At 44.1% G+C, this 12,486-nt stretch overlaps 1 protein-coding gene across 2 annotated transcripts in view; it reads left to right on the top strand.

Annotated features, from left to right (window-relative positions):
- LOC136561499 (contactin-4) overlaps positions 1 to 12,486 on the top strand; it is a 273,024-nt gene that overhangs the window by 188,368 nt on the left and 72,170 nt on the right. For both annotated transcript variants that reach the window (XM_066557827.1, XM_066557828.1), the window contains exon 7: positions 12,170 to 12,373. In XM_066557827.1, the coding sequence (XP_066413924.1) occupies positions 12,170 to 12,373 (204 nt within the window). The remainder of the gene's footprint in view (positions 1 to 12,169; positions 12,374 to 12,486) is intronic.

The raw sequence follows: 12,486 nt of genomic DNA, 5'->3' as shown, positions 1-12,486 counted from the left end.
CAAAAACCTCCAAAATCCAAAGCAAACACTCTCTTGTGTTTCTCAGGCTCTGAATCTAACTTGTATTCCAAAGGGGATATGCCTGGGAAGTATTTGGAGGTCACCGTCCTTTTAACTTTATCCCCAAATTTTAAGATAAAATATTCTTCTGTGCCAAATAGTTCTTTCCATTTAACTTCGTGGGAGCTGAGTCATTTAGCTGCCACTTTTATTAGATTTATTTGATAGTCAGGGCAGGGTTAGTTAATATTTTAACAACCACAGTTTTCAAATTCCTTCTAGCATCCCTGGCATTTCTTTGTGAGTCCAGAGGCTAAAAAAATACAGTCTTGGAAAGGATTTTCTACTTGACAGGCTGGTAGCACACCCTTCCTCATGCAATACAAACAGGTCTGGAAACCCTTCCCCTCCCTTCTCTGGGAAGATAAATGAACTTGTCTTTGGGATTCCTCTCCCCCCTTGCTGCGAGTTCCTCGTGGTTCATCTTTAGAGAGATCTATAACCATGTTCTCATGACATTTGCCTTGCAGCCCTCGTGGGAAAAGCCTGTGGAGATGGAGCTCTCCAAGTGCAGTGAGAAATGCTGAGTGCACACAGAGGGCTGCTGGAAATGATCTCTCAATTACTGGGTTATTTGGATTCTGTGTCCTCGCTGCAGTCCCTGGTGTGTGCCCTGCTCTGGGCTCTGCTCATCCCCCCACTCACCACAGCTGGAGCACATCTGTTCTCACTCCCAATCCAGCTCACTAATCTGGGCAGGAAATCAGCCAGCTGATGGCGTTTTTAGATACCAAAGTGCTCAGCTGGGAGCTCACTGGTGTTCTGTAGGATGTGTCTTCTCCTGCAGACACATCCCCAAAAGTTCCTGCTGACCCTGGAACTGAATCCCCCAATAATTCCTCTCTCTGAGCCTCAGTTCCTCAGGCACTTTGTCCCTCTGCTCCTTTCTGACCTTCCTGGGGAGCTGTGTCCCCTTGAGTGAACAAAGGCAGGACTTCAAGGAAAATCAGATTTCTGTCTCTGCAGTGCCCATGTTCTCAATGCACTTGGAAAATTCCATTTTCCTGAAGAGGAGGAGATCCATTAAAGCTCAGTTGTTCCCATAATTCTTTCCTATCTGATGCCATCACTCCTGATGGAAACTCAGCCATGGATGGGAACACATCTGTGTCTGTGAGCTGAGCTGTTGACAGAGAATTATTCCCACACCTTTTCACAGATTGGATGCATTCAGGTTTTCTCATTCTCTTCTGCCTTTCTTTCCCTGCCAGCATCCAGGAAAACTTTTAGTTCTGTTGCACAGCTTAATCAAGTAGAACTAACTAAATTTTAGCATTTGACAGAGGAGATGGCAATTCTGATCCCATCTCAATCCCAGCCTTTCATGCAGCACGGGCAGGAGTGAAGTGTGGACACCAAAGGCGTTTGCAGAAAGCATTTCACAGATTCCAGTGCTGCTAAAACCACTCCTGGGCACAGGAATCGTTAGTGGGTGCTCATTGTCCTCTTGCTTTTTCTCTCCTTTTATTATCATGTTTTAAAGGGGTGATGGACACTTCATGGGCTGGGAACAGTGAGGATCTTTGGGCTGTTGGGGTGGCTGGTGGCCTCCAGGGGGATGAATGGTTTTGGGGGGTTTGTCCTGTAAATTATCCATCCCACAAATCATGTCTCATGTTTGTGCAGCCCCCACCATGCAGTGCAAGGAGGAAAGGCAGCAAACCTGGGAAAAATCAGAGGAGTGCAGGAGAAAAAGGCAATTATCAGGCATTTTTATACCATGATCAGCAAATGGAGCATGGCAGCATTTCATGTCCTCACTCCACTAGAGCAACCTTAACATTCAGCCTTTATTTTCCTGTTTCTTTCAGTGTGGGATGCCCAGAGCTTTTGAGAAATGTGAATTTTACAGAATCTCTACTCCCAGTTCCCCCTTGCCAGGCAGGATGTCAAAGGGCTGAGCTACCCCTGTTACTCCTTATTAAAGGATTGATAGTTTCTCCTCTTTCTCTGCTGTCTTAATGTCTTTGGAAGCCTTTGCTGCTTGGTCAGATTTGGTTCCAATTAGTGGGAAGCTAATTTAGAGAGGAGCCTCGCACACATGGGTGGGCACCGTGGCTGTAAAAGTTCCATTTCTCCAGGAAACCAAGCAAAAAATCTGCTAAGCTGGTTGGAAGTTGGCTCAGCTATTTGTCAGGAGGCTGCAGGGCTGCTGAGCAGCCTGTCATGGATCACTCCCAAGGCTGGAGGGAAAATCTGAGCAGGTAAACTCTCCCTTGGGGCTGGGAAAAACAAAGAAAAAAGGAGGCAGGGAAATATTTTCCCATTAGGGATGGTCAGTGATGGATCTGATGGATTTGACTGTGGTGTTGGGTTGGTGTTGGAGCATCAGGAGGGGCCGCAAGCCTGCCTGGGTTGTGGGGCAGGTGTTAAACCTTGTTTTCCGTGGGTAATTCTGCTTGGAGGATGCAGGGAGGGACAGAGGGGAGGCTCAGTTCCCAGACAAACAGGAAAATGCCCCAGCAGGGTGGTGTTCCCATGAGCTGGGGCTCCACAGCTCACAGCTGACTTCCCTGGAATGGGAACAGTGAAATTCCAGCAGGAATTCCCAGGAGGGGGATGCAGGATGAGTGCTGGAGATGTGTGGGAGCTGGAGGAGACCACGAGGAGGGCAGAGGATGCAGAAAAATGCCTGAACCTGTCACCAGATCTTCCCTTTGATAGTGACTGCCACTCCCATGTCCCCCAAAGCAGGAAAATTCCCATGTCTGAAGCGTCAGCACCCTAAAAGTGTTTTCCAGAGCAGGAACAGCTGAGCTCAAAAAGCCTCTGAGTGATTGATTGATCTCAGGCCAAGATCCAGAAAACAACTTCCCAAAGCTTCCAGTTCCTGCAGTTTGTCTCCTGCTCCTGAAAGCTGCATCTGAGCAGCCTGGCAGCATTTCTGCCAAAAACTCCCCTCAAAATTCAGCCCAAATTTCCCTCCAGGTGTCTCCTTCCATCACAGGGAGTAGGTGGGTCACACCCTGGGTCTCTGTAATTCATCTGTGTCTGGCTCCATGTGATGGAGATTATTACAGTTCAGTTCAGCAAAAATGGGGTTCATTAAACTTAAAATCAGGCATATGAAACTCTCATTTAAATAAAAAGTGATTGAGAATGGTAACTTCCATTTAAAGTGCATCTCCCATCATTTATTTTTTATGCTCTGCCACAGTCACCATTTAAATTATTAAAAGCAAGAAGTAAAAAGCCTTCTCAGGAGATAGAAATGGATTAGATTAAAATTAATCTGACATAATCCTTTCTGTAAAACTGCTGATTCAGTTTGTGCACAAGTTTATCAACATATTTGAGGATGAAGGATAAGGATAAATTCTCCTCTAATTTGGGAGTGCTTTGGCTTGATATTTCTGACAGCACAGGGAACACACAGAGCTCTCTTAATTGAGAGATTTATGAAATTACAAATATTTCTCACAGCACAAATGCCAAGCTCATCACAGATTTACAATCATTTAAGCACCTGAGGCGGTGAGTGGGCTCTGCCTCATTTCAGCTGGGATGAATTTTGAGGTGCACAAAAGAGAGGCTGGGTCAAGAAGAGAGGCAGATCTTCAGCTGGCACGTGTCACTTGTCACCCCCAGAATTCCCATTTTTGTGCCCCAGGTGGGTGGCAAAGACACAGGAGAGGACTGGGGTCTGTAACTGGAAGGGGAGAGGCTCAGCCCTCCACCAAAGACCTTGGAAACAGGGAAATAATGAGGAACACGGCGTTAATGGATTTTTTATTTATCAGTGACAGCTCGTGACATCTTTAAAAAGAAATCATCTGCGAGCCAGTGGTGTGGTTTATTCCCTGTTTGGCTGCAGTCAGCACTAAATGAAGATTGAAATGGCATTGAGAGGGGGTAGGGCTGGCAGGGTTTGGCTGAAGATGAGTGAAATGTGTCTGACAGAACCCAGTCAATAGCATTTATTGGGAGCTGTAACATCTTGTGATGTCTTTATGAACTAAATTAGAGATCAGAGTGCTGCTCCCAGGCTCTGCCAACTCTTTCCCTCCACATCCAGCTCTGCAAAGCCCTCAGAGGCAGCCAGGGCTGCAGGATGTGCCCAGCGGCACAAACACAGCACTGGTGTGTCAGATTTGGGGTTCCACACCCTCGGGTGCACATTTTGCTTTGTTCAAGTCAACATTCCTGTGGGGCTGATGTTTTGTTGTTGAAGAAGCAGTGGGGGTATTGCTTTGGGCATTTTCTGTCACCTCATGCACATGGTTGCACCTAAAAACACAACCATGACGTGTTTAAATATAACAAATGTGCAACCAGGATGATGCTTTCAGCTGGTAGATATCAAAGATATCACTTTATTATGACACTAAACACTGATTATCTATCAAATAAAGGAAGAGAATGGTTTTTTCCTGAGTGCTACAGGCAAGTGCCCTACAGGCCATGCCCCCTCAGGCTGTTTGGGCAGATATTTCAGCCTTAGAGTGGGTCATAATTTTAATTCATTGCAGTAAGAAAATTCCTCTGCAACCAACTAGTTGTTTTTTTTTTTTTAGAGGTTTGATCTAATCTCTTACAACTACAGATCAAAGGTAGTGAAAGCTGGTATTAAAGGATTAGCTAGATCACATTGAAATATGTTTTAAAACAAGCCCAGGGACCTTTAGCTTTTCTGGAGCTAGTGCACACACAAAAAAGGATTTTTAGGCTAACTCTCTGTGACTTTAACCAGAAAACCAACTGATGGATTAAATCTGTGAGTCATTCCTTCAGGTGATGTGGGGAGCAGCTTATGCAACACAAGCCTGCAGAATATCAGCAGTGCCTGAATCTCTCACAGCACAAACCCAGAGCAGAAGCTCAGTTCAGTGTAGGTACCCCTTGTGCACGTGCCCAGCTTCCCGTGCTTTTATTCTCCTTTGGTGGCTGTTTATAAGAAATTAGCAGCTTCAGCCCAGGCTCCTTTTCATCCTTTTCTCTGGCTGATCTCCCCTGTTTCCATGTGGCACAGGGGTGCTTTATCTCTGGCTGTCAGGTGAAATGAGTGTTTCTTTGCAAAGATGTTGATGCCACTCTCTGGACCTTATCAAGCCATTATTCCTTTCTTTATGACCAGAATTTCCCATTGAAATGAACTTACAGAGACAGAGAATCACTCAGCTGATCCCTGCTGGGGTGAGCCTGACTCCAGAAACTTCAGTTTAAATGAGAAGGGCTTGGGAGTGGCATCAAATCCTGGTTCCCCATTCCCAGTGAGCACCAGAGCTGCCCCAGCAGGAATCAGGGTGACAAACACAGCTTGGCTTGGTGGGTGGCTTTTCCTCCCAGGCAAGCCTGGCTGGAAATGTCTGTAGGACAAGTTTGAAAAGCTTTTCAGACAAATGGGGTTTCAGACAAAACCCATCAGGTTTCTCCCCAGAGCAGCCAGGCTGCCTCGATGGGAGGGTGGCTGTGCCCCCAGATGCTGTTGGAATAATTCTGGTATTTCACTGGAGCAGATTCCCCAGTGCTGGACCTCATCTTGTGATGTTTTCTATTCAGCACAGATAAAGATTTGTGCTGATTTTCCTCCCTTTGGGTTCAGGCTGGCTCAGTGCAGTCGTGGTTGGTGCTCACAGCCATCCCCAGCTGCCTGGGAGAGATAAGCCAGGCCAGCTGTGTGCACCCAAATATTTCACTGCCTTTGACATCACAGGCTGGAGATGCACCAGATACAGGGATATTGATTAGGCTTCAGGTAATGAACACCTCTTGCCCTTTTAATTACCCAGAGCTGGGCAGTCGAAGGGCTGGGAGGCAAACACAGCACTGAAAATTGCTGTGGGAATGGATCTAACACAGAAATTGGGTAATTTTGTGCATTTTTCTTGTTCTTATAAACTTCTGACAGCACGTTTCTCTGTTGCCTGGCTGCTGAGTAATTGTGTCCTCAGATTTGGCATAGCTGAGGGTTCATCCACACGTGTTTTATTAACTTGAGATTAATCTTGTTCATTATTTATCATTCTTTTTATTAAAACCTGCACTGGAGGCCCAGAGCTGTGGTGTAGCTGGGCAGCAGAGCTCAGACCCAAAGGGAGAATTACCAGGTGATACTTTTGTCCAGGCTGATTTCCTTAAATTGTTCTGCAATTATTTAAGACTGGAAGATAAAAAATTGATCCAGTGGTGCAGGCAGGGCAATGGAACTGTCTGTAACCTCGCCAAAAAAAAAAAAAATTAAAAAAAAAGGCAGTGCATAATTTATGTAGCTTTAACATTAAAATAAAACTGTGAAAGAGAAAAATGGTTAAAACTCCAGGAATTGCAGAGAGTTGTGCCAGGGGTTTGCCTTTCCTGGATAATTCCCTTTTTCCTTTCCCCAGGGTGCTGTGCCAGGGGCTGCAGGCACTTGGAGCCTTCTCTCCTGCTCACATTTTGTGATTCACAGGGCTATGGGTGCTGATTGCTCAATCAAATCCCAGCGAAATTTGCAATTATGAACTTTGCAATTATGAAATTCGCAGTTATGGAGTTTGAATTATGAGTGTCCCCTACAAGCAGTTGGCAGATTTTAATAAGCAAATTGAGAATACAGCTCAGGTTCACAGGACACTCATCAGATAATCAGTTCAGCTTCAGCTTTGCCCAAATTTGCTGTAACCTTCACTTATGAGCAGTTTGAACACCAAGGAATGGAAGCAATCAGAGCAAAAAAAAACCCAGCAGTCTGCAAATTACCCACCAAAAATCAGTTTTCTATGAAGTTTATACAACAGCAGAGGGTATGGCTGGGGGCTGTACAACAAAGTGATATTAAAGCATTTGGATATGCTAAAAACAAGAGCAGGTGGGGATGTTTGGCACAGGAACACACCCAGAGCCAAGGAATTTGTCAGTTCCTAAATCACCTAAAAGCAAAGTGCAGGATCCTCCTGACCATCACCTGCAGTGCAATGGTTGAGGGAACAGCTCCCTCCAGGAAAAAATTCACTGTTGGCCCTGTCTGGGAATGGCAGGGAGTAAAACAGACTGGAAAACTTCAGCACTTCCCATCCTGCACAAAATAAATGAATTAAAAAAAAAAATTAAAAACAGCCATAAATTTACAGAAGTGCATTCTGAAAAAAAAAAAGTTGAATTTTGAAAAAAAAATTAAAAACCAGCCTCAATTTTACAGAAGTGAATGATCAAGGGAAGTGTCAACCAAACACTCCGAGCTGTGTTCTCTCCATCTGGATTTAAATTGTTTATGGCAGGGGATGAGCCTCACCTCTCCTTTCAAGATGTCTCAAAATTAATTAATGTTTCAGTCATAGTTTGGGTAGTTTGGGCTAGTTGAAAGGGAGGATTTCATAATCTCCTTAATTTCATGTTTTTCTTCTGCCATGTGTAACAAAACATCATTTTTGTGCATCATGACTGACAGAAAACTTTCTGTTTTCCACTGAAAATCAGTTCCCACCTGTCCAGCTTGAGAGTGACAGAGTGGGTGATAAGGTAGGAATTACAGCAATCACTGAAGATTGGATTAATCTCTGTCACTTTCAGCAAAGCCTATAAAAAATAATAGTGTATTGTACCCACACTGTTCTTATTAAAAATGATAAATGACCCCCATTTTTTGGCTAATGCTGCTCCCAAAATTTCATCCTTCTCCTCAGCTTTATGGCTGCCATAATCTTGGTATTTTAATAGCTTTTCCCATAATAGCCACAGAGACCTTTTTAAGTGGCAGCCCTGACTTTATGGAAGAGACTTTTAAAAAAAATTTAAAAATCAAGAAGAGTTTCTTCTCCTTAAAGGCAGAAGCAAAATATGTGCACGTCCCAGGAGGGGCAAGCAGAGAAATGTTATTTTGGCAAAGCACAGGCCTAAGTTAATAATTACTCAGAATTTCTGTGCAGCTTTCATTATAGAGCAGATAATGGAAATGAAGAAAAATAAGGTTACAACATGAACTGGGTGTGTGCAGGGGATGGCAGCTGCTCTGGGATTGCAGCTCATGGAGTTTCTCCTTTAAAAACAGCAAATACAGGTCAGAAATTGGGTAATGTTTGAGAGATCTTTACTAAAACCAGAAATACACTCTAGCTATAAACTGCTCGAGTGTAAATGGACAGCTGAAGTTGAACCAAAACTCCAAAACTAAATTTAAGTAAAGCAAGGTTGAAAGAATTCAGAAACAGGTACCCCCAGCAAAAAGAATCTGGGGGAGGAAAGTAGAGAACATAACCCAGAAGCAGAGACGTAAGCATTACAGAAAATACTTTGCATGAAAACAAAATGTGAAGTGTGGGGAAAGATTTGAGAGGTTGGTGAGAGGGTTAGGAAAGGCAAATGGCAGGTCCCAGCAGTCAAAACTCTCTCTTATGGCTGTAATGTATCCTGACACTCTAGACAGGAGAAGTGAGTTGAAGGTAACAAATTCCAGCACTGTGGAAATTACACACAATTTGTAAACTGTAGGTTATGGAGATTAATGACAGATCTGCTTTAAGGGGGAAATGAAAAACATGGGAAAATAGGCAAAAATCACATGAAAAGGGCCCCAGGAGAAGTTTGTCATGAATTCCTCAAGGAATCAGAGGCTCATGTGTGAGTAGAGAACCATGGATTGCCTCTTGCTGCTGGTTCCTTGTGCTCCAAGGCTCCGTGCTGGTGACTTTGGGAAACCTTCCCATCAGCAGGAGCCAGCCCAGGCTGTGTCTGAAGTGGTGTCTGTTTGCTCAGGAGGCACAAATTGCCTGTGGGATGTGAGCTGCCTGTCACTTCCAGAGCAATTAGAGAGGCAGAACTTATCAAAAGGAGGAGCCATAAATATTGCACCAGGATCTCTCAGGAAATCAAAGGCACTGGGAGGGAGTGTTTATTTACATGCTGCTGCACAAGCAGGAGCACTGAGAGATGCTCCAGTCTGTGCTGCTCCCTGGGCTCCATGTTCCATCAGCCCCATGGGGTTTGAGACAGGGAGAGAGAAAGAAAAAGCCAATTTTAAATGTTGCATTGCAATAATGGACAGCTCCTAATGTCCAGCTCTGTGTCGTTTGGGCAGCTGGATCTCTCTGGCATGGATAGGAAGGCAGAGCTCCACCTTCAGATCTTTACTGTGTTCCAAATTAACAGAGTTTGAAGGTGATTTGGGGGGGATTTCAATGTTTTGCCCACTAGAAATGGGTCTCCTTTAGTCCCTTCTGCACTGGGTTTCTCCTTTTGGAGGGATCCCAGCTCATCATTTCCTCCTGTCAGGATCAGATCTCCTCCTCTTGCCCAGCCTCCTGTGCCCTGCTTAACCAGGGCCTCCAACCCTTAAATATTGTATTGCAATCTATTTTAAAGATCTTTAAATTTATATAGCAATAACAGACTGCTCCTAACATGCGATTCTGTCTCATTTGGGCAGCTGGATCTTTCTGGCATTGATAGGAAGTCAGAGCTGCACCTTCAGACCTTTACTGTGCTCCTCACTTTTATGCAGCCAAATTAACAGAGTTTGAAGGTGGCTTTGGGGGAATTTCAATGTTTTGCCCTCTAGAAATGGGGCTCATTCCGTTCCTCCCACCATTCTGGAGGGATCCCAGCTCACCCATTTGTTTCTCTCTTTGCTCAGACCTGCTCCTCTTGCCCAGCCTCCTGTTCCCTGCTTGCCCAGGGCTCCCAGCCTGGCCCTCAGCTCCAGTGACAGAATTATCCCAGACTTTTTAACTGAGGCAGAGCCCAGGGAAAGCTCCTGCAATGATTATAGGGCTGGAAAGCCTTGAAAATGCCAGCACAAGGGCTCTCAGTGGCTCTCACCAGCAAAGAGATGAGAACTCCTTAAGCCAAAGGCTTCATTAGCCCACAAGCACAGAGCCATAGACTACAATGAAAATATTTAACCTGGAAATTAGAAAGTTTTTAGCAATTAAGTGATACTGGCTCGCAGAGAAAAGCAGGAGCCCTTTCTGGGGTGTAATTATACCTGTGAGACCTCCTGAGGAAGGATGGGAGGGACAGGGATTGATCCGGAAATTCCCTCCCCGCTGTTTTCCTGTGTTCAGGTCACCATCTCCACTTTCTGTGAATTGCAGAGCTCAGGGGGCTCTGGTGGAAACCTTGGTGTGAAGAGTCACTCCACTTCCAACACCTCTGTGCATCCCAGGGCAGGAATGTTTATTTGCATGGTGCTGGCTGCTTCTGAAGGAGCAAGATAATTGTTCACCAAGAGTAAATTAAAAAAAAAAAAAAAAGAAAAACAACAAACTTAACTACTTGCAGAAAATAATAAGCTGGCTGGGAAATGGTGCCTTGTTTGCTCTGAGTATCCTCTTGACATCAGCATGAGGTTCCTTCTAATGAGATGCACATGTGTAAATATGATGATTAGATATTCCCTCATAAACAGAATTATCATACCTTCTAACAGTCTAAGCAGGCATTTTCGAGTCCTGTTGTTACAAATAAATAAATAAAGGCCAAAAGGCTGCATTCAGCCTCTTCTGGCTGGGAACAGTGGGACGTGAGGGCAGAATGTATTTTCCAAAGTACCTAATGGTAGCTGAGGTCAATTACAGCCACGACTCATTAGAGTATTAAAACAAGAATGTGATTTTTAGTATAATTAGTGTTCCCTTAGAAAACTGCAGCAGTCTTGTATCCACTTCAGGCTCTTTGAGTGTGTTTGGGCATTTGGCTCAGGCAGATATAACAGGGTTAGACTGCATTAACCTCACTCACAGCCTCTGCAACGTCTCTCACTTCTTCTTTATGGCTCAAATAACTTCCAAAGATGCCTTATAAAACACAGAGCCCTGTCTAATTAGTCACAGAGAAGATTACAGCTGCTTAATTTAGTGTTCAGTTTTCTGCTGATTCAGAAATTCCCGAGGAATAAAGCATCCAGTGGGTGATAACACAACTGGGCAGATCCTCCTCACAACTGGCTTTAAGGGGGAAAAAATTAATTAGGGAGGATGAAAGCAAAGCTGTGGACAGGCTGGAGTGTTCACAACAAAAAGGTGAGATTCCTGTGAAATGCATTTTATTCTGGATGAAGTGGAAGGAGTAGCAGGAATATCAGATCCGTGTGTGGGATTGGAAGCTTCACAGCTGGAAATTTGCATTTGGAGTGATGCCTTTTTCTCTGGTCCTAAAAATATGAGCCAGACACAGTTAGGGTGATAAAAGGGGCACCTTGATCCTTAAGTGCACAAATTCTGCAGGTGGAAAAGGCTGAGGATGCACCCTGCTCATGATTTCTGTACAATTTTTATAAATTCTGCAAATTAGCATATCTGACAAGAACGCCCCAATTAGGCACCTGCCCAGTGAATTAATCCCCCCAGTTCTGGTACCTTCTAAATTCTCCCCCCTCAGATGAGATCCAGGCTCTGTTCACAAAAATTTGTCTCAAAAAGCCATTTTCAGCCTTGGTTTCTAAGGATGGCCTGGACAGCACAGGGATCCTGGAATTTTTTTTGTCTTTCTGCTTAGGAAAATGTTGAAGCTAAACTATGATAAAAAGCTACAAATATATGTGTAGAGAATACAGAGAATATGTGAAAGAAAAAAAAGGTAAAAACCAAAATGGCATCAGAGAATAAAGAGGAGGTAAAAAGGCAAAAACCAAAACAGCATTAGAGAATATAGAGAAGATAAAAAGATAAAATAGAGAATATATGAGAATATATGAAGGAAAAAAAAGGTAAAAACCAAAACAGCATCAGAGAATAAAGAGAAGATAAAAAGGTAAAAACCAAAATGCCATCAGGGAATATAGAAAAGATATAAAGGTAAAAACCAAAACAGCATATAAAAAACCAAACCAAAAACCAAATGTATAAAGGAAAAAAGGTAAAAACCAAAACAGCATCCGAGAATATATGAAAGAAAAAAAGGTAAAAACCAAAATCCCATCAGGGAATATAGAGAAGATAAAAAGGTAAAAACCAAAAGGGCATTAGAGAATATATGAAGGAAAAAAGGTAAAAAACCAAAACAGAGCATATTAAAAGCCCAAACATATATATCAGAGAATATATAAAAGAAAAATGGTAAAAACCAAAACAGCATCAGAAAATATTGAGAAGATAAAAAGGTAAAAACCACCAGGCCATCAGCAGCCATGGGGCTCGTTCCTTGGGCTGTGCTGTCTCATTTTTCCCTGCCCCCAGCGTGTCCCTTGTGCTTGCAGAGCTGACCTACGCCTGGATCTTCAACGAGTACCCCACCTTTGTGCACCAGGACAACCGGCGCTTCGTGTCACAGGAGACCGGGAACCTCTACATCGCCAAGGTGGAGACCTCGGATGTGGGCAACTACACCTGCGTGGTGACCAACACCGTGACCAACAGCAAGGTCCTGGGGCCGCCCACGCCCCTCGTGCTCAGGAACGATGGTAGGACCCTCCCCAGCTGCCCTGGGGGGCTTTGCTGGATTTTCGTGGCTGGGTGTCTGACCCAGAAAGTAAAAATTGGCTGAAATGTTTCTGTTGGAGTGTCTTGGTTTTTT

The sequence above is a fragment of the Molothrus aeneus genome, chromosome 12 (assembly GCF_037042795.1).
Source record: "Molothrus aeneus isolate 106 chromosome 12, BPBGC_Maene_1.0, whole genome shotgun sequence".
Classification (NCBI taxonomy): Eukaryota; Metazoa; Chordata; class Aves; order Passeriformes; family Icteridae; genus Molothrus; species Molothrus aeneus.
Note: the sequence above shows the minus strand (reverse complement) of the source record. Positions and strands in the feature narration are given on the sequence as shown.